Source organism: Trachemys scripta, chromosome 11, assembly GCF_013100865.1.
Source record: "Trachemys scripta elegans isolate TJP31775 chromosome 11, CAS_Tse_1.0, whole genome shotgun sequence".
NCBI classification, from domain to species: domain Eukaryota; kingdom Metazoa; phylum Chordata; order Testudines; family Emydidae; genus Trachemys; species Trachemys scripta.
The window spans coordinates 19,745,166-19,768,692 of NC_048308.1; the positions used below are offsets into that span (position 1 = coordinate 19,745,166).

General features: G+C 38.9%; 1 protein-coding gene across 1 annotated transcript in view; it reads right to left on the reverse strand.

The window, feature by feature from the left end:
- LRP1B (LDL receptor related protein 1B) overlaps nt 1-23,527 on the reverse strand; it is a 1,021,752-nt gene that overhangs the window by 502,850 nt on the left and 495,375 nt on the right. Inside the window, exons 17-18 of the mRNA XM_034786032.1 lie at nt 19,383-19,508; nt 14,211-14,327 (exon numbers count right to left, since the gene is read on the reverse strand). Coding sequence (XP_034641923.1) covers nt 14,211-14,327; nt 19,383-19,508 — 243 coding nt within the window. The remainder of the gene's footprint in view (nt 1-14,210; nt 14,328-19,382; nt 19,509-23,527) is intronic.

Sequence of the window (23,527 nt, forward strand, 5' to 3'; positions counted from 1 at the left end):
CCTGTGCCGCCAGAGCAGAGCAGCTGGAGCCCGGGAAGGGAAGTGCCCGGCCGGCGGCTCGGGGTCCGGAGGCATGGGGGCTGCCCGAAGCCGGTAGCGCTGGCTCGGGCAGCTTGGCTCTTAAACAGAGCCGAAGTCTGAGTCAGGGGAGGAGCAGAGCAGCTGCGGGATAGGAAGTGCCTGTCTGGTATTTTTCCGGACATGTTCGGCTTTTTGGCAATTCCCCCTGGACGGGGGTTTGATTGCCAAAAAGCCGGACATGTCCGGGAAAAAACGGATGTATGGTAACCCTAGTAATAATATGAACGATCTCCTTATGACTATGACTTGTTTTAATCACTGAATCTCTGGAGTTAGATTTACATGTGCTGCTGCTTTTTATGCAGTAGATATGCCTATTATTTGAATTTTGATATCATTTAAGGAAGCTAAGTGAAAGCAGTGGGCTTAAGCAGAATCACAGATGAGGTAACAAAAGATGAGACGAGGTGAGAGAGTTTCATCAAGTAATCAATACAACTGGAGATCAGAGAAAGTATCAAAAGCCTGAAAAAAAGCAGCTGTTTTCCTGGTACAGCACAAGGGGAAGGGTGAAAAGAAAAGTAAAAATGCTTATGAGATCACTTTTGTCAATTATTCCTGGAGATTTTGTTTTTTATTACCTGAAAATGTCTGTTGTTTTTTCAGGAACCAGCTCTTCTCTGCCAAAGTTTGCTCTGAGACAAATGAAGATGTGCTAATGGCATGGGAATTAGTTACGAACATGCTTCATTTGTTTCAAGCAAAGCTGAGACTTTTTCTAATTTAGCTTTTTATTGAAGTCTTAGATATAAATATTATACAGATCAGACTAATAGATCACTTTTGCAAGATGCATTCAACTTGTACATTAAAACTAGATTCCTATATTTTTTTCCTTTTTTTCAATCATATCTTTTCAAAACTAACGAGGAGTCCGGTGGCACATTAAGGACTAACAGATTTACTTGGGCATAAGCTTTCGTGGGTAAAAACCCACTTCTTCAGATGCATGGAGTGACTTCTGTGTTCTATGCTATGTTCACCTGTAAGGCCTAGATAAAGACCCAGGAACCAATTAAAATGAATTGAGATGGGATCTTCCGATCTCAACATCAAACTCGGAGTCCTCTGTGGCAAAGATTTCCTTGATGAAGTTATTTATGAAGGAAAGCATAGCTCCTCCTTCAGAAAGACCCACTAAAACCTTATATTACATCTTTTTTTCTCTATTTGCCAGGTTTTTCAATTGATTTTGCATTCTGGCAATTTCTGCATAATTTTTTTACTGATTTGAGCTTGGTCGTTAGAGTGTCTGTCTCCAATTCCCCTGAATCAGTGTGCCTCCTCTTGAACTTTTCCTTTGATATATGTCATCTTTATTATCACACAATGTGTTGTGCAAAGAGCCATTTGCTCAGCAAGGAGACTTATGCCTCTTGGCATTTCTTTTAGAATTTTGTGGGGTTTATGTGTTGCAGATTTAGATTTCCCATGCAGACCTTCCTCCACTGTGCCAGTGGTCTGGACAGGGCGTGAGGAACTAAGTCCACATCAGAGCAAAAGGCTGGTGAATCATAATAAAAATCAGTAACTTTACCTTTGTTTTTCCTCTAAAACTACTTCCTTGGACTCTTGGAAGTTGCTGTATTTGTACTTTGGAGGTGATGGTGTGGATTCAATCGGTCCTGGTACTGATTTCTGACCCTAACCACCAGACATACTCTAATTTTCAGCCCTCCACCATCTTGGGAGAAATAACCTTCCTCTGAAGTGGCAAAACTATGATTTTGTGTAAGTATTAGAGTTGCCAATTTTGGTTGGATGTATTCCTGGAGGGTTCATCACATGACATACTCTTTAATTAAAGATTAATCTTTAAATCCTGGAGACTCCAGGTCAATCCTGGAAGCTTGGCAACCCTAGTACGTTTATGGAATTGCTAAATCAACAGGGGGAGCCAGAGTTATTCAAATGCATGAGGAAAAATGCAGTTTGAAAACAAGGATCAGTCATAGTAACACACACAAAAATAGGAAGTAAAGCATAATTTTGTCTCTCTTGAAAAATAATATTGCATACACAGAATATTGTAAATTATTTCATAAAAGTATGACTGGTAACAATGTTTTTCACAGTCAGAATCCTACAGTATACTCATGCTTGGCATCAAATTGTGATATAAAATGAGACATGAAGCATTAAGCACATTAACTTACTGTTTATAGTGCTTGAGTATGAAACTACAAGAGGATTAAAATGTATAAGTGATGTGTAAAGTTTGACCAGACTGAAATATTAAGAGTGAACAAAGTGGATGCTGAAAAAGTGACACAAGGAAAATTCAAGATGAGCTGACAAGATGACACAACCAATACCCTTTGCAAGAAGTTATAAAGAGAGTCATAAACATGAAAATAAATAAATAAACTGATAAATCAAAAAGCATAAAACAGCTAGATGAACTGGTTAGACAAACTACTGTATTGACTGTCACGTAACAGTATGATGTAGAATTCTCTTTGTTACTTAGACCCATAGTTTCCTTTCCCTCCCTCAAGCAAAGCAGAAGGGACCTGTTTGATGAAAGTCAGCAAAAATAGTTATTTGAAAGCCTGCACAGAGAAGAAGTGTGGCTATGTGAAACTGTCCCTTACCACTGTCTAACTGCCCCAAGACCGCCACACCATTTACACAGAACAGTCACATTAAATATACAGAGAGATTATTGCCTAAATATAGAGAGAGTGAGGAAATAAACTGTAAAAATATATTCTGTATCTTAAGTAAATGCTACACTTTTATATGCCCTGTGAAATTTGTCACAGTGGTCACAGGATTGCAGCTGCCTGGGGTTACCCGTGCTGCCAGTGCCGGTAAAGGAGTATAAAGTTATGTAGAACCACATCAGCAATACGCCAGGGATTGTGCAGTCTGTATCTATAGATCCATATTTTGCAGCCACTCCCTTTCCTACTCCCCTTCCACATTTGTCCACTGTAATCAGTGCAAGTCTATGGCATAAATGCAACCATTCTGAATCAGCAGATTTTTCAGGAAAAGTTTCTTGCTGTACATTGTACAAAGGAATAGTGTTTACAAACTAAGATGAAAGTAAAGAACAGCTTAGTCCAGAATTTTCTCCTCTAAAAAAGTCCTTCATTCTGTACGATTGTATTTTATCTTAGTTTGTCTGAAAGACACTAAACAAATTAAAGTTGGATTTTGCTGCATAAATGCACCTTTTCATATGAAGGATATTCCCATGAATTTGTATTAAAATGACAAACTTCTATACAAAGCTTTCAAATACATCAGCTTGCTGAAATTTAAAGTGCATGAAGCTTCAAAATGTTTATATTTGCCACACAAACTTCAAGGGATCTCTTTTTGAGACACCAATCCTGCAAATACTTATGCATATACTTAATTTTAGACATGTGACTAGTCCCGTTGAAGTCAGTGAGAATACTCATGCTGAAAGTTAAACACATGTGCTGGCATTTTCAGGATTGAGACCTCAATTTTTATACCTCAGCATTTTTTAAAAATACAACTACCCTGTTTATGAGTGTGGCATACAGAAAATATGAAAATAAGGAATAGCTTCTGCTATTCCTTATTTTAATTTCTGCTAACAATTATGAACAGGAACACAAAGAAAGAGAGCCTCCTTAATTAAGCATCTGTTACCTCATTCTAGGCACAAATAAAGACATGGTAGTAGAATTGTACCCTCAGATAGACGAATATCCAAGGGTGCAGTATATGTGTTTTTCTTAACATACGTTCACTTGCATGAAGAATGCTGAGTGAACAAGCGTTCAGCACCATAACTTTTTAAGTGCTTCGAGGACCAGAGATTTTATATGAAAACAAATGGCAGCTTCTAATCCGTTTATGGTGTTAACCAGAATTAACACATTACCTTTCCTCTCATATCTGCAGATTTTCAATTAAGTTATTAAAAATAATTTGTCAATGGTCCTGCATCTTGTACCTGGATGCTAGAGATATGCAAAAATGCTAACACATTTAATACCTTGATTTGGCAGAGGCTCAAGGGACTTCTAAAAATGCGCTCTACCAGCAAATGTAACTTTAAAAGCACCACAGGGTTTACCTTAAAAGGTACTCTGACTTGCCTCTGCAGTTTTATTTTGCTTTTTCAAAGCATGTGATTGATTCTGAAGTAAATAATCAGAATGATCAATATTATAATGACACTCTGTACCTTGGGGGAGTACTTTACACCCCCATGTTCACCTTTATAAAATGATTATGTGGTATCCACTGCAAAATTTGTCATGTTGGGTGTCTTCGGAAGGCTCATGGTGCACTGAACATGGTTGGTATAGTGATGTTATAGTAATTGTTACAGTAATGTTATAGTAATGTTATAGGTTATAATTTCATATGTGAAGTTATGAGGCTGAAAATGTATCCTCATGGTTTAAAATAATCCCAGGCAAAAACTCTCCAAGAGCTGAGAGGCAGTTCATCAGGGCATGTATGGGACAAACCCAGCCCAGCCTCGCAGGAACAAAGGATGCTGGCCTAGACAGCAACAAAAGAATCCGTTGGACTCTCGAGGGAGTCACCCCCCTTCCTTTGGTCAGTTTGGAACTGCAATGAGGTAATGCTCACCCAACTCTGAAGGGGGGGGGGGCAAAACAAGAGGGAAGAAAGGACATGATAAAAGGGAGAGACATTTGCCATGCTGTCTCTCTCTCTTTCACCTACATCTACAGACACCACATCAAGTGACTGAAGCGCTGATCAAAGGGGAGAGCCTGGCTGAAGTGCAACCAGACAGCCTGTGGTGAGAAGCATCTAAGTTTGTAAGGGCATTGAAAGTGTTAAGATCAGCTTAGAATGTGTTTTGCTTTTATTTCATTTGACCAAATCTGACTTCTTATGCTTTGACTTATAGTAACTTAAAATCTATCTTTATAGTTAATAAATCTGTTTGTCTATTCTACCTGAAGCAGTGCGTTTGGTTTGAAGCATGTCAGAGATTCCCCTTGGGATAACAAACAAAATTTATTTGTTATATTGACAAACTCATATAAGCTTGCAGTGTCCAGTGGGCATAACCAGACACTGCAAGACGGAGGTTCCTAGGGTTGTGCCTGGGACCGGAGATATTGGCTAGTGTCATTCAGTTGCACAATCCAAGGGGCAGCTTACATGCCAGAGGCTGTGCGTGAACAGCCCCGGAGTGGGGGTTCTCACAGCAGAGCAGGGTAAGGCTGGCTCCCAGAGTGAAGGACTGGAGTGACTTGGCAGATCACCGGTCTGGATAACACTAGAGGGGAACATCACATATACTATACTGGCTTTCAATATACTTTCACTACACTCAATGAGGAGGGTGATAAAAGGAAAGAAAAGAAGGGATGAATTAGAGAGAAGTTAAAAAGGAAAAAAGACAAGATTACTGCATTTGATTTTACAATTCCAAAATCCTGTAAGTTTTTCAATGATACCAACTAGGGCCCTGACCCTGCAAAGACTTACACTTCAAGCATATGAGTAGTCCCACTGAAGTCAATGGGTACTATGACTGTATCATAGTGGGGGCTAGATGTATAAAAATATCCTTTGTTGAACTGAATTAGCCTGCTCAAGTCTTTGATGTTATTGCCCTGTAGAGACTGGTTGTAATCAGGATTGTGTCAAAGTAGGAATTATATGTTTAATTTCCAAAATTTGTATTTGAGGACTCATGTGACAGGAAGACACACACAAGATACTGGGGGGGGGGGGCATACTGCTCTTGCAGACAAGGGAGTCAGACACAAGTTTTGATCTCTGAAAGCATGTGAATGAGTAACTTTTTTTGTCTTACATTAACAGAAATTGAAAATAACCTACCTAGATAGACTTTAGACAATGCAAACTTTAGGTAAGTTAAGGGATCCGTTTATTTTTGCTTAATACATTTTTCGCTATGCTTTTAATCTTCTTGTTTTTTTTAAAAGAGAACTGCTCTCTGTTCAAATAATTCATACTGTTTTCCTTCCCCAAGGACAATAATTGTACAGACACATAAGGGACTATCAACTACAAAAGTCTGCAGTTTAAAAGGCATTTAACTCTTGTTCTGGTCTAACGGGCAAAGACTAGAGAATCGTATCACAGGGAGATGTGTTTCAGACAACCAAGGAAGTCAGCACCCAGTGAGATTCTGAGAGTCCAAGGAGGAGTAAGAGTAGGCGGTGGCCCTAAAAGGTAACAGGGATGTAAGCCTTAATACTACTGAAAGCTAACAAAGATTCTCTAGTAGCTAAAGGAATGGAGACCCACATTTTGGGAGTATAAGGTTCTGAGTGCCTTTGAAGTTTGTAAAAGGACCATGTTGTCTTCATGTATTTTGTATTTGTATATGCTGAATCAGATGAAAGATGAGTAAAATCAAAGGTAGTCAGAGATCTATCTACTACTGACTAGCTGCTGAGCTGGCACAAGTGTGGTTTTTGTTCCAGTAAAATATGAAATATCTCACACTCATAAAATGTGCTCCAGATAGTCCTATTCCTCTCTAAAAGAGATATAGCTGATATAATATCTGGACCTAGCAGAGAAAGGAGATAGACACACACAGGCAGAGTGGATTTTAAGCACAGCTGTCTGTGGTGGAGATTTTATTGTTATTCCAGCAAAACTGAAATGAAAATCAATGTGAGGCTATGCCGCCATGAACACAGTCTACCTAACAATTTAAAGGGACAGGACACTACATTACTCCAACCTATTTTAAAACACTTTGCCGTAATAGTTTACATGACTAACATAAAACACTATATAATCTAACTAACATTTGCAGGTGGACTACCACAGTCTCTTAAATTGCAAGGGATTATTCTGTTCCAGGATAGCAACTCACTAACTAAACAACTTATAAATTCAGGTACACTACTGGTTTTCACACTTTCTTGAGATAACATCGTGATGGTGGTGTGGCATTGTGCTGAAAAACAGGAATTGCATGTAGTAAGGAAGCAACTAGATCTGGTAAGGAATTAACACAATCTAAATTTCTTCTACCAAGTCTTCAAACTTCTGAGTTTTAATGGAAGGAGGTTCAATTGGAGGAACAGAAATTCTACTGGGACATCCCTGGACTCTGGTACTCAGAGGCAACAACTGATCCATATGTCAATCCCATAAAATACCATTATATGGTTTTACCATGAGTGAAACAGGTGCCATGCATTTTACATTTTTTCTCGGTACCACATTCCATAGTTGCAAGTCCACACTAAGTCTCTTACTTGAAGAAAAACAATGATGAATCTTACATCAATCAATTTGCATAGCTTGGGATTTGGCTACATGTGAGGCAACATCAGGACACTACAGGTACACAAAGACTGCTTCAAGAAAAGAGTTCCAGGTGACTCTTGGATAGTAGCATATGGTATGTTCCTGTAGATAAGCAAGAAATTATCTAATTTGTGCTGACACTCAAAATGTACTTGTTAGCTCTTAAGGTGTGCTTAAGTATCTGTTCAAAGCACTCCACTAGTCCATTTGTAACAGGATGGTATGGAGCACAGCATTATGTGCTTGATGTCCATTTGAAGCTAGGAACTTCTGAAACTCTTCAAAACAGAACTGAGGTTCATTGTCACTCACCAACTGTAACGGCAAACCAAACTGACTGACTGAGGTACAAGGATGTCCAATGGTCTTAGTAGCAATAGTAGATGTCATTCTGAAAACTTCTGGTCATTTTGAATGGGCATCAACTACAACCAAAAACATAAAACTGGATTCTGGGTCACTTTGAAATCTCTACAAATTTGACAGAGGCATCTTCCTTGATCAGTGGTACAATAGGTATAGTCCACTCATTGTGTGAAACTGGTGACAAGACTCCAATGTTCTCTAAAGGGTCCAAATCAGCCCCCAAAGGCTTCAGAGCATAAGGCACAAGTCTGGGCTAACAGTATTTTGGTTGGCTGGCTGGCTGACTTAACAGTGAGCTTGACTGACAAATTGCTCATCTGTCCAAGTTCTTTTTCAAAAACTCTAGAGTGTCTGTCCAGTATTTCTTGAAGAGTTTGAAGTGTTTTTGTGATCGCCTTGATCTTGGTACAATTCACCTTAAACTTCTCAAGCCAAATTTTGTTAAACAATGGTGGATATTTCCCTTCTCTCACATACAAGGGGAAAACAATGGATTGTCCATCTAGCTGAACTTTCATCTGGATTATCCCTTTTCAGACTAACTTTTCTCCAGGATGAGTCATCAAAACCATGGAGGTTTCTTCCAGGGGAACTTGTCACAACGTCTGATGTGACAAAATCAGTGAAACTGCAGCTCCAGTATCAACCTCCATTCTTGTAGGAACTCTTTTTCTTACTCCAGCTTCTGATAATACATACAGTGCTACATCTGGGTCAATGTCAATAGAGCTCTTGGCTTTTTCCACATTATGAATTCCTAATTTCCATCTTTTCTTAGGTTCAATCTTCATAGTGTCTTCTTGGATGTTTGGTTATGCTGTGTTGCTGCTTGTTGAACTGTGAGACCCATTACAGTGATATATCCTTTCTTCTGGCACCTTCTGCAAATGACCTGGCATGCCCCGCAGTCCTCCTCAGTGTGGGTAGTTTATGCATAATGGCCACATGGAAATTCCTTATGTTTCTGTGGTTCTCTGTCTCACTGATTCAGGAGGTGAACTTCTCAGTACACATTACATTCCAGAGAATCCTTCTCTGTGATTTCCATGGCAATAGCTACCTCAACAGCTTTCTTGAATGTAAGCATTGATACAGACAGTTACTTTTTCTGGATCTGGTCATTGTGTAACCCAGAGACAAACTGATCATGAAGGATATCACTTAATATTTGTCCAAACTAACAATGCTCTGACAACTTTAACCTTAGAGTAGCACCAGACTTTGCTATCAATTCTTCACTTCCCTGAGAGTCGCGGATGGAACCAATAATATTCTGCTATGTTCCTGCATTGCAATAGTAATTGTGGCATACATGGCAATTCCAGGCACAGCTGGAGACAAGAAGTCATGCAGCAGTCCATATGCCTTCAGACCCATCACTGTGAGCAAGGCTGAAACTTGTCTGTCTGGAATGCAATTGCAAGCTGCAAATTGCTCTAAACCAGTGTTTCCCAAACTTGGGATGCCCCTTGTGTAGGGGAAGTGGCGCAGGCTGAGGGACGTGCTGGTCGCCCTTTCTGCAGCCCCCATTGGCCAGGAGCAGCAAACTACGGCCAGTGGGAGCCGCGATCAGCTGGACCTGCGGACGTGGCAGGTAAACAAACTGGCCCAGCCCGCCAGGGGCTTTCCCTACACAAGTGGCATCCCAAGTTTGGGAAACACTGCTCTAAACTTTTGAGGTACACCACCCATGACTTGCAGTTTTTGCTAAATTCATCAACCTTGCCCACAGAAGTTGTCCTGCTGGGCTTCTCACCATCCCAGATGCCTTCACTTCCACAGGGAAACTCTCCCCCCCACGCTTTTTTTTTTTTTTTTTTTTTTTTTTTTACTGTGCAGCACTACCTGCACTTGATCTCCCTCCACTGGCTGTGGGCTTATACTACAGAATCACTCCTTTGGTTGTACTTGGGCTCCTTGTGCTGGCTGCGGATCCCCAGTGCAAGCTAAAGCTGCTTCTCTCTCTAGCTTGCTTGAGAACAAGAATGGACGCCCTCCCCTCACTATTCTGTCTCTGCAGCAGCTAGGCAGCAATGGCAGAAAACTTCTGCTGTGTTCTGTCTTTAATTACCAATTTCCCCCTCTCTAACTGGCTGGTTCCATCTGTACCTGAAGCAAAATGCAGCAGCAGTCTTCCACCTTCTGTTTCCAGGTGAACTTTTTTCTTCCTTTTTTTAAAAAAAATATATTATGTGCTTACTTTTTCTTCTTCTTTTTCAGGCAGTAGGAACCACTAGACACTCGTAGGATAAAATATCCTCATTGCCAATATTTTATATCTGGACCCAGCACAACAGGAGATAGACACACACAGGAGGAGCTGATTTAAAGCATAACTTGTCTTCTGTGGAGACTTTATTGTTCTGAAAGCAAAACTGAAACTAAAACCAAACAGCAAATGGCTATTGCATGAGGCCATGTCTACACTTACCAGGGATCGATGCTGCTGCGATCAATCAGGAGGGGTTTAGTGAAGACCCACTAAATCAAACATAGAGCGCTCTCCGGTCAACTTCGGTACTTCGCCAGAACAAGAGGAGTAAGGTAATCAATAGGACAGTGTCTCCCATTGACACAGCGCAGTGTAGACACCACAGTAAGTCAACCTAAGCTATGTCGACTCCAGCTACATTATTCACATAGCTGGAGTAGCGTAACTTAGATTGACTTACCCCAGTAGTGTAGACAAGGCCTGAGTGAGCACAGAATGCCTAACGATTTAAAGGGACAGGACATCACAATAACAGAGATATAATGTTAAAACTTCTCACTCTTTGTCAAACTATGCCCTTTACCAGGACCTTTAGGCACAGAAATGTTAGCTAAGCCTATCTATCCCAACTTGACTTTGGAAAGATAGCATTCTCCATGCCACTACTGTTTTGCTGTTAGATCCTTTATACTCATATGTTCTACTTTTTGGTGCTTGTTGGCAATCTGAGATCAAATTTTACTACTATATTGGTATTTGCTATTGTTTTGGATAATTTCTTTCTTTCTATACTTTTCTCTCTGTGTTTTACATATACACACATCGAATTGAATACAACTATATGACTGCTATTTATTATACTTACATGTATATTCTGTACTTTTAACTGTATATCAGGCATCTATTATTATTTGCCAGGAAGCTAGTAGAGTTTCTTTGAGTGGGCAACTAATAGTTTTTATATATATATGGATATATATATATCCATTTTCAAAAAACCTCTTATTTTTAATAAAAAGTGAAAGGAAAAAGCCAGCATAATGATAGGAGAAGTACTAATGAAAGCTGTAACCATGCCAATTTGATCAAATAAAAAAGCTATTTTTAAAGAAACCTTTGGCAGTTCTAAGTCAAGACTTGTGACATGTAAACTTTTAAACTTTTTATTGAAAAAAAAAATCTAAAAACAAGAATAGGATCATTACTAGACTAATGCCTATACAGGCTTTGGGCCAAAAAGGAAAGGATCATGAAACTTAAAATAAAACTGTGCTAAAAAAAACCATGAGAATCAAAACAAGAGCTCCTAAAAATGGCAATAAAAAGTTTTCTATCTCTTTTAATAAAAAAGTGTAAAATAAAAGAAGTCCTGGACAAAACACTACAAAATGCTGACTACACTAATGACTATGAGAAGTTTGGAGCAATGAGAAGTTTCAGAAAACCTAAAATAACACTGCAATGATAACACTTGCTCAGGTACATTCCTTTTATTTTAGCTTTATTTTAAGTAAGAAACATTTCATATATTTTAATAGTGATTAAAGGTGGAATTTTCAGAAGTGCCTAACAAAGTCTGATGTCTGATTCTTATTGAAAGTAAATGGTATTTCAGTTTCTAATTTTGCTAGGTGCTTTAGAAACTCTCACTCCAAGTTTATATGGTTAGAATTTCTGAAGCAGTCAATAGCTTACAAGTATTTTCAAATTCTCTCTTCAAAGACATTTTCTTCTTTTCATCATTACTAGATTATCAATTCTTATCCTCCCCAAGTACAATACATAAATTAGCAAGTCAGCAATTATATCATTATTATTTAGTGAATAGGAAGCATTTTGTTAGGGCTTCTTGCAGAAAGTGCATGACATGGCTGCTTTGAGACCTATACTAGTTACTTGTGAGTAAGGCTACATTTTAGTCACAGGTATTTTTAGTAAAAGTCATGGACAGGTCACAGGCAGTAAACAAAAATTCACAGCCCGTGACCTGTCCATTACTTGTACTATATACCCCTAACTAAAACTTGAGCCGGGGGCTGCGGGTGCTGGGGGGTGGCCCGGGATCCCGTGGGTGCTGGGGCGGGGGGGTTTGGAAGGACTGGTAGGCTCCCTACCCAGCTCTGCACAGCTCCCCAGAAGCAGCTTCTAGAGGGAGGGAAGGCCAGGGGGGATCTGCGCGCTGCCCCCGCCATGAGGTCTAGCTCTGCAGCTCCCATTGGCCGGGAGCCTCCCTCCCTCCTCCCCCCCCCCAAGGTAAGCACTGCCCCATAGCCCAACTCCGTGACCCAGCCCCGAGCCCCCTCCTACATCCAAACTGCTGGTGGCCCAGCCACATCGGCTGCTACAAAAGTCACAGAGGTCACAGAAAGTCATGGAATTCGTGACTTCCGTGACAGACATGCAGTCTTACTTGTGAGCTTCCAGTTACATTTTAAGGTGTTCATTTTGATTAATAAAGCCCTGATTGGCTTGGGATCAGCCTACCTGACAGATCACCTCTCTCCCCGTAGCTACAATCAGCAGAAGCTCTGATATTAGATCCCTCTTCATGTATTTGAGAGAGGTAGAGTTCTCTGTAAAGTCCCCCCAAACACAATGATACCCCTCCTGTCCCAGTCTCAAGTTTTACTAATTTACCCTAATTTGAAGCTCAACTGTAAAAAGTGAATGAAAGATCAAAAAAGTCAAAATAACCTATAACAACAAATGTTGATCTGAAAGGTGCAAAAAAGGGACAGAAAGGCTGAATTAGTCTAAACACAGAGGCCTACTGGTATAATTCAAAGACTATGTTAAGATTATGCCTGGTAAAGAAGAACAGTATACAACCAGAAATCGATGAACCAAAATTGGTGTATTGAAAATTAGGCCTAATTGGTGAACAAAATAAGGAAAGGATAGGCTTTTCTGCCCATCGCTCCCCTTTTGGGGTTCTGAAAAAGAGGGTTTGGGGGGCAAGTTGGCAACCATAATAATGGCTGACTGAAAGATGAGAGAAAGGGAAGGAGCAAGCTCCACCATCATGGCTGCCACCCTCATTGTCTTCTTCTGACCTACTTCTTCATAATCCTGAGAGATGACCTGACCAGACAAGGCCAGAAAGAGGGACCCAGATGACACTACCATCTCTCCCAGTTCAATCTCAAACATCACATGGGATGCGAGATTTTCTCATCCTCACCCCCCAAGTGTCCTTTTCCTTCCCTACATTCTGTTTTTTCTTTCCTCTCTCTCTCCCTTGCTCTCTCTCTCTTTCTTCCTTCTGTCTACTAAGAGTCTGGCTTAGTTGTCTAAGACTGTATATCTTGCTACGCTGCTGTTAGCCTGTGACCAGAAACAGGCAGCTAAACCAGTGCCCTAAAACAGCCCATACTGTTACAAATTTATCAGGTCTTGGAGTGGCTGATAAGACTGAATGCTGTGACTGTTCTTGCAGCAGTGAGGTTGCAAGTGAGAGTGAATGCCAGAGACAGAAACTGCATTTTCTCTTTGCTATTCTTTTCTCTCCCCTTTTGTATGTGTTAGTTTTGTTTTGTCTTCTAGCAAACAGGTTTTAACAACAACAGCAACCAGCCCCTCTCAGCTACTCTTTTCCTCAAAAGAACAGGTTTTTACCATCTTTAATACCTTCTCAGAAACTGCCAGACAATCAGACAAGTTTTTGTTTTGTTCTGTTTTTCCCCTTCTGGGATGTTGTTAAAATCTAATATTTTTACATTTTGAATGCTTTAACTGTTTTTCTTTTTCTTTTTCTTTTTTTGTATCTTTCATAAAGGTCCAAAGAATCTTTAATGGTGTGATTGCCCTAGTAGGAAGCAGGCTGAGGTCTCTGTAAACCAAACCCTGACCCTTGTTTAAAATTGGACAGCATTATGTTAACACCTTTGTCTCTTTGGGTTCATATGTTTAATCTAAATGAATGTAGCATAACATTCAGGGCATGCTGAAGGGCCTATTTATTTCACTTGGCCTTCAAAGAGAGATATGGGGTTGAGCTATAGGCCAAACTGTGGGGGGTGACAGTATTTGATTATGAGTTGCTGCTTGGTAGTGGAAATGAGCTTCTAAATCAAAATAAATAAAATAAAGTTTTTGGGGCAGAAATGCAGTAATTATTTATTGGTTCAATAAAAATATAAAAACCTACTATATCTACTTACTTACTTACATAAAGAGCCAAAATATCCTTTAAAATCCTCTTATTTCTCTTTTTATACCAGACTTTAAATCTTCACTTGATGTTTTTAATGGCCAATTTATGTAGGGTAAATAATTAGTAACTTACCACATGATGCCATTTCATCTGTTTCGTCACCACAGTCATCCTCCCTATCACACAACCACGATTTTGGAATACAACGTCCATTCCCACAAGAAAACTGATCAAGTTGACATGTTCTTGCTGCAATGACAAAGGCACGCAAAATCTTAAAATCTTAAAAAGCAAGAGAAGAGTACAATCTGTTAGATCATTCAGTCCATGGCTTTCCTTAGAACTAACTTAGCAGGTGGAGGTCTAGATGGTTTTTGCTTTGCCCTTGACTGAGTGCTATCCTCATCTCCTTTGCTCTCAGTGGAAATTGAAGGTACCTGCAGTACTGTACCCTTATCATTACATTCAATAATTCATAATGGATTTCCCAGTAGGTCAGAAATTTGTGAGGTTTCACAAAATTATGCAATTACCAGGAAATTAAATGTTAAACCAATATTAATGTTGTAGTCAAAATAATCAAAAATCTGAAAATGCCAAAGTAGGATTAAGGCTGGCATTCTCAAAGAAGGCAAAAGAAGTTAGGCATCCAAATCCAACTGAATTCCAGAGGAAATTGGGTACTTAATTTCCCCAGTCTCCTTTGAAAATCCAAACCTAAATATTCAGAGCAGTGATTAGTACTTAAATAAATTTAATTCGGAATTAGGTGATCTGGTTCACATGACCGATTATCCCTTCTCCCTATCAAATGTGCTGACAGTTGTTTGCTATATTTCATTAGTTCTGTGTAGTATATGGTTTTCTTTCCACTTTAAGAATTAAATTAATGGTTTAATCTGTTTTGTAAAGAAATCATGTAATTGCTCACCTGACCTCTGTCATCCACCAACGTTTATAGCCACATATTGACGATGAAGACAAAGGGAATAATGGGATTTCATTATAGTAAACCAGTTCATTATTTTTACACACCACTTGCCGTTAAAAAAATACACTGAAGTGTCTTTTGGGAACACTGGAGCTAATTCATTTCCGCCATAATGATATTAAACTCAGCGGAGTTATGGCAGGGATGAATTTGGCCTATGGTGTGTGTATACACATATATATTTCTTCTAAATACATGCTTCTTCCAGATGCACACAATATTAGATTACTTCAGATGCTCCTTGTTGCTGTTGATTTAGCTTATGTAAAATGAAAAAAATCCTTATGATTTTTTTTCTTTTAAATTCAGTTCAAGTGACTATGATGGGCAAAGTACTAAACACTTGATCTTTATTGCTTCAAGAAGATTTACACATTTTGATGTGTGCTTTAGGTTGTTGTCATGTTGAAAAATAATCCTCTTCCAGGTTTCCTCCCTGATGGGATTATTTTTTGATGTTATTATTGCTTTATACATTGTCAACTATGCCATCAGTAAAAAAAAATAGCTCACCAAAATCTTCTGGAATAAATACAGTCCTACACTGTGACGATGATGATCATAACACTCATCATCACCATCATGGCAAATCCCCAAAAAGATGTGGCTTCCTTGTAAATCGAGCGCCACCCAGAAGAGTCTCTGACAGGATGCTTGAGGTAGTCTGATTGTATATTCAGTTTATATCCATCACTGTCAATGTTATTGTGCCACCAAAGCTTTTGGCACCCATGTGATTGCCAGCCATGTATCAGCATTTCTTGGTACACACACTTCAGAATTTGTTGGTCTGCCATTGTTATGATACCAAAAATTCTGCGAAAACCAACCAATGGTGATGGAGATAATTGCTGGATTTGACTTCAAATATCCTGGCTTCTGATCTTGTCCTGCCACTTTATTTGGAGCAGTTGATGGAGACGATTATTCATTATTAGTGAATAATAAATAAAATAAAATAAAATAAAATGCCACATACTCAGCTGGTGTAAATGAGCACAGCTCCTACCATTAATGGAACTAAACCAATTTACACCAGCTAAGATGACTCTAATACTTCACACTTACTAAAGCACTATTCATCCATATATAATAATTAACAGCAGGAGTCAGACTCTCCTTTTTTAGAGCTTCTCCACACTTTCTGCATATAGAAATCTTTCCATCAGAATAGGCATGTTCAGCAGTGTTTCATAAAAACATACAACTTTGTTCCCAAACAGTTTACCCTTTCAAAATTATCTTGAGCAAATGCCCATCTAAATTCATTGGTGTGGGGCTTTGGCAGAACCACAAGAGAATAAGACAGGATGGGTCCTCATGCCAGCTCTTGAGAAGAGGAATGTATTAGCTCCTTATTGGATGGAGCATCTATCCTCAGCTTGCTCCCTCTCTCTCTCTCTCATGGACACACAGCGCATGCCCCAGTACACCATGCAAGGCCTTTTGATAGTACTCCACAGTTCCACTGTGGGATTTTGGGGATGCAGCTCAGAGCAACCCACTTTTTCTTGGCACCATCCCCTTCTCAAACCCCAGATATCAGTCTGGAAAACCAGGAATGAGTCAATATCACTTGAACCAGCATTAACCCATGTTGTGTCCTTATGGTGGGTCAGTCTCAAAGCCAGCTGGCATAGTGGTCAGGCAATGGCTCCACAGTTCTTTTCAGTCTCTCTTTTCTAGAGTGGGACCCTGCGGGGTCATATATCATGAGCCTCAGCCCCTCTTATGTGTTTCCTCTTCTCTCTTCGGGGCTCTGTCGCAACAGTGGAGTTCTTTCAGATGCACGGGGGGAGCAAAATAGGGGGACTGAGGCCCTCCTTCTCCACAGGGTCCCAACCCTGAATGTTGCAGTCTTCAGATGACCTGTTGGTCTACCCCAAGTTAAACTCTCCTCTGGGTCTTCTCCAACCAGGCTGGAGCTTCTCCCTTTGGGGTGTGGTCATAGTCTTACTAGAGGAGTTTAATTTCCCTAGGGTAAGGGGTATGGTTCAGAGGCTTTTGTGGGTTCCCACCTCCAAAGGAGAGAGGGGATTTGGATCACTTCTCCCAGAGTGGTCTTACCTGCACAGCAGTCACTTTGCCCATAGGCTTCAACCTCACTTCTTCATGCAGACTGTAGCACCTTCCCCTGGCCTACCAGTGCCCTTTCAAACTGTCTCTTACCTAAAGCCCTGCATGTGCTGAAGGGGGTGCGCCTCCTTAACCCAGTATTGCACCGTGGTTTGCTCTGGGTTATTGGGTGTGTAAACTCCATCGCAGTTTCCACAACAGCTGCAGCTGAACAGCTATAGGGGGACTCAGCACACTGCAGCAAGCTCCTGCTGGAGCTACACTGCATGTTGGAGGAGGGTAGGAGAAGAGAACTAAGCTAAGCTGCACAAAAGGACAGTCATCCTATGTACATGGAATGGCTTCAGCCTCCACAAATCCAGGGTTGCCCCTCCCTCTATAACCCCTGGATCTGCAGAATTGGGACACCTTGGCCCTGTTACACGCAACGGCCCCTCAGATCCTTCCTCTACAATTAGCTGAGCTTTGTAACATTTGCATGGTCCCTACAGTGAAGAGGCAATCTGGCCATGGAAAGATTATCAAACTACTGGACATAGTAATTATAAATAATATTTTATTTTCATATTACTGGCTATAAACCTCGAAGAATAACTGTACTGATCCAGCTAATCAATAACATACAAATATCAGACAAGCAAAGACTGTATAACATTATACATTGTAACTTTAAAACCTTTTTAAAAAAACTTCAGTTTTAGGAGGCCTCTTGGTATATTTACTGACATGAAGCGTTGTAAAAGGTTTCTCAAAGAAATGTATCTATTTCAAATGGAAACAACTCACCACCTATATGACTCCAACTATGTAATCAGCCCCTAAAATTTTTGTTACTGATCACATACATAAATTATGTACTAGTTACTAGTCAGGCAGGATCCAACTACAGACCATCATTACTATATACATTACAATTAATCCTCTATTTTTTCTCACAAAATACAGTTGTTTGTGTCATTGCCAATAGGTGGTGTGGACTGCAGAGAGAAGAACAAATAAGAATCTCATCCCACAAAGCCTGTTCAAATAAATAACCCTTACACAACAGACCCTTGTACTCATGTAAACAGAGCAAAACTTTTACAGGATCTGGCCTAAACTGCACTTGGGCTATGAACAATAAAAAGTAATTAAAATGCATATTTCTCTGTACTATGGGGTGAAGAATGTAGTTCTCTAATTCCCATCCTTTTTACCTAGATTATTAGAATGCACATTATGATTTGTGTGACAGGCTTCCTTTAGAGTTTCCATTGAAACTGCTCTCTAAAACATGCCAATTTGCACTCCCCAACTTAAAAATCAACTAATGTATTGGAAACCCAACTAGATAAAAGCCATTGATTTCTTACTTTGCTGCTATAAGTGAGCATTTTTCCTCTTGTTCTTTGAAACAGCCAACATACAGAATCAGAAAATAAATGAAATATAGTGTAGCGAAAGAGATTTTTAAACAAAATATGAAAGGAAGGATGTTCCTGTAAAACATCGACACAGTTTGGTTTTAGGACATTTTAGGTCAGATAATATGGATTCAGTATATGTGTATACATGCTGTCAATCTCTTTCTTTCACTCAGTACTTAAAAAGAATAGTAAGTTTGCTGCCTATTTTTCAACATTTATCATACTACTAATGACCTCTCTAGAACTGTCTACTGATCTGTACTAAAGACTGTATGTTTCTGTGCAAGAATGGAGTGGTTTTGGACTCCTAGATTTATTGTAATGGGACAGATATGGAAATATAAATAGACAAGGTCAAATGGGACTTCCTTATAAAACCCCATACGTAAATAATATAACAAATACTAAACTATTTGCAGATGAGTTCAGGGAAAACTGAGTAAAATTATATTTGTCAAGGTAAAAAACAACAACAAGAACAAAATGCTTACTTGTCAGATGACTTACATCACAGTATGATAATAAACTACATTCCAACTGCCAAGAAAGATTTAGCAGGGACAAGTTTGCATCCAAGTAGTGCATTGACAGTCAACCCATATGGATAGATTAAGTGCCAAATTACTTTGGAAAGCAGAGTCAAGCATAGGGATTAAGTAAAATATAATTTATATTCTAGCCCTAGTGACATCAAAATCTGAATTCATTTAAAACTGCAGTAATCAGATCATCAACAGTAGGCTGGTTCAGCTCAGTGCTGAGAACAGGCATGAATTTTTATTGAATTGGAATTTAGATAAAAGTTATTTACACATCCAAGTAAAGATTTACCTGCGCAGGTTTCATTTGATTCATCTTCATTATTGCCACAATCATTAGCTCCATCGCAAAGCCACCTCTTGGGGATGCAGCGGTTATTCTGGCACTTAAACTGATCATCAGGACAGCTATGATTGACTAGGAAAAAAATATTACTGTCTCCTAAGCATATCATCAAAAAGAAACTGCTGAAAACATGATTATATTAAGTTTCACTCATTGAAGAACTAGAGATACAATTAATATGATTACCCCATAATTTATAATCTTCATAGCTCAGAACTGTATTGCAAACAGGAAAAGTCGAGTCCCAGTTAAACAGTTGCTGAAGTATTTCAGATATAATAATACAAAATCTGGAGACTCTATTAAAATAAAAGGAGTTATACAAGAGTAAATAGGTATCAGTGAGAGAAGAATAAGGTCCATAAGATTGTATAGTCTTTATAGGAATGGATGGCTACAGATTGTAGGTAAATACCCAGCTCCACTAAGTCAATGATAAAACTCCTAGTGACTTCAGAGGGGCCAGATCTCACCTTGCATTTTTCATAAATATTATGAGTAAGAGCCTTAACTGGCATAACTCAGCATAACTCCATTGTAGCTATGACAATTTACATCAGCTGAGGATCTGACCACCCAACTACAATGATATGTTAGCATTTTCATTAAAGGTTAAAGGGCTTTGAGATCCTCAAATGAAAACCACTATCTAAATTCAAAGAATTGCTATTATGAACTCATATTTTCGGAAGTTTATACTAAACTAATATCATAAGCCAGTGTTTAACTTCTCAAATTTTGAGTATTCATTCATATTTTAGTGTTCTAACAATGTAAAAAAGATGATTAAGATAGTTGCAATTCTATGACTCAAAATGTTAATTTGTCTGATATACCATGAAGTAGCCTAATCAATGTTGGCACATTATTAGAAAAAATAATTAAGCTGTAAAAATAATAAACCTTATACATTGTTTATTGTGCTTAGTTTCCCCATATTTAATATGGAATTTATTATATAATTATTTGAGACGACATGTGTTCACACTAATTATCTGAGCATATATATATATATATATATACTTATCATAGTGCAATGCTTATCAACCAACAATAAAACATTTTTAAGGAAATTCATAACACAAACAACAACAATAAAGAAAAAATTAAGGATGTCAGACAAACATACAAAAGCAACACATTTCACAGTTAAGGATTAAACCTCCAGTAGCTAGACACAGCAGGGTGCCATCTTAAATGTTAACCTACTATGTTCATTGTATGCAAGAACTGGAGGCTGTGTCTATAACTGAATTTTCATGCTTTTGTGTATTTATCTCACAACTTTAAAATTCTCTTAAAGCCATTTTTGTGCATATTAGTCCCAGTTAAGTGAGACAATGAATGACACTAATAAAGTATATTTAAGCAAAATAAATATTGGCGCCTGATACTGCACTTGAAGCCAACAGGAGTTTTGTGTCAGTAAGGAGTCCATGAGTATGCCTTTTGACTTTAGTAGGCTCTGGATGAGGCCTCTGGTGAACTTAGTTCTCTCTAAAATAAAACTGAAGGGCTCAATTCACCAAGCCTTGTTGACTTCAACATTCTGTGTGCAGAGAGGTTGCAGGATCAGGCCCTTTTCCCATATCCATTTCCTCAAATAAGGATTCATCTAAAATTTGCAGCAACAACAAAAATACTACCAAGGGTTTTTATCCAAAACCCATTGAAACTAATGGGAAAATTCCCATTTACTTCAGTGTGCTTTGAATTGGCCTAAACTAGGATGGGAGGCTTTGGTATATAAATAAGTTTTTAACATTTTTTATAGCTCAGCTTTGGCAAACATAAAATAATTTTAAAAGGCCATATGCTTAAAATCATATCTTTAGTTTTAAACATTAAAATCATAGTTTAGTTTTAGACTATCTTAAGGAATGAAACGGTACAATAATTCACTAAAGTGAAGCCATTCAAGGACTTACACCATAAAAGGTAATGCAAAGTGGCAATCATATGGACCCGTTACTTGTAATCAAACTGGCAGTTCAATTTTGTACAAATAACCCTTGAGATAGCAGATCCTGAAAGAACTATAGATAAGGAATGGCAGTAATCTAGTTTACCAGATACTGTAAGTGGCAGGGGAAAGCAGTTTTGCAATGCTTTTTAAATAGTAAAAAGTAACCTTTGTTGGACTGCAAATATAGGGAAACATAAAACTGTGGTTCCCACTAGATATGAAATTAGTCAAGATCTAAAAGTCATGAGAGCCAACGTTATTGCTTCTACGTGATTCTGGGAACTAACAAATAAGCCCTCAGTTTTCCCTGAATCTAACTGCAACCACAGACACTGTAACCAAGATGTAACATTAGTAAAAGCAAGGAATCAGCTAAAAATTACTTATTTAAACCACTTTAAATGATTTATTATAAATAGATTAATATATTTATAAATAGATGAAAGTTATACTTCCCTTTAGTTAAAAAAAAACTGACTACTGCTGAAAGTTTGGGAGGTTGGTATTTTATTTCTGATTTTTATTTAATAGCAGATTTATCATGGAACTGTTCTTAAAAAGCAAAGGTGAGGTACACTGCATTACCTGCATTACAGGGGCAACCACCACTGGGGACAAGTAATAGACCCCATACTACATAAGAGTTGTGTGAGGGGATACCTCAGACATCTTTTCCTTTAAAAAGCAAAGGACCAGATCCTAAGCTGGTGTAAATCAATGTAGTTCCATTCAAATCATTGGAGCTATGTCAATTTTCACAGGCTGAAGACTTGGCCCAAAATGTAAGTTCTGGTCTAAAATTCAGTCCCTTTCTCCTCAGACTGGCAAGGACCAAGGACCAGATTTTTAAAGAGTTTTAGGTCCCTAAAAAGAAGCAGCTAGACATCCAGTGGGATTGTCAAAAGCACCTAAGCAGGTTAAGTGTCTAACTCCCATTGAAATCCATGGAACTCAGGAGTCTATCACGCCTATGCACTTTGTAAATCCCCACGTGGACCTCTCACCTCTTCTTCTCAGGGCTCTCTTTGATCAACTGAACAGTAGCAAAAATGTACTTAAGTGGAAGCTGTTTCCATCCCTCCTGCCTGGAGAGACATTTGCCATAGTTAGAACATTTTATGGAATGGGTGAGTAGAAAGGAGATCCTAGCGAGCACTTGGGAGAACGATTATGCTAAATAATATTTTACACACTGTCGTGTATAGCTTTTAAAACAAAAAATGGTCTTTGTAATCAATACATATGGTTAAGGAAAGTATGAATGATTGCAAAATCTGAATTCAACTTCAATGGCATGAGGGTTTTCGGTTTTGTTTTGTTTTTATTTTTAGAATTTCTTTAAAGGGCTGGTGGAACTTGATACATCAAGATTATCATTAAATCCACTCTTTTTACTCATGTGAGTGGTAAGAAAGCAAACGGTAATAACACTTGGTTGTTATATAGCATGTATCATCCCTAGATCTTAAGTAGGCAGAATGTGGCTCCTGCTCAGGTATGAGCAAATATATTTACTTATTGTGTATCACATAAAAACACAAGCCATGGAAACATCCATTAGAGGGAGACAAGGAGGAGGGAAGCTGTATGAAGTCTTGTTATGAGAAGTGAATGTGGGATTTCATATATACTTCTGTTTACAAGCATTGGCCTGCTATGGATGAGAATGGTTTTGTGTTCACTTCTATCTTTTATAACTTAACAATTAGAATTTTTTAAAAAAGATATATTCTATAGTTCCCCTTGTGGAGTGTCCAGCAGTTTGTTCTGTCATGGAGAGGGAGCTTCCTCCCCCTTTTCAAAGTACAGGCAGGGGAGTCAGCACCCAGAACCTGTGGATCTCGGAGGCTATGATTATCCCCACGGGTGTGCACACTCACTACATCTTCCTGGCACCCTGTGGCTCTCCCTCTCAATATGGCTCAGGTGCAAAACCGATGATGTGTAATGTGGTATGGAAATGCTTGGGGGATTGTGTCACATACTTTAAATGGCAATACTATCCCCTATGGGCGCCCATCCCTCAACCCCAATTCTGCAAGGATTTACCAGGAAGTGGGGGAGAGCACTACAAAATTCACATTTACACAGATCTAGTGGTACACAAACCCTACGTAGGAGGTGG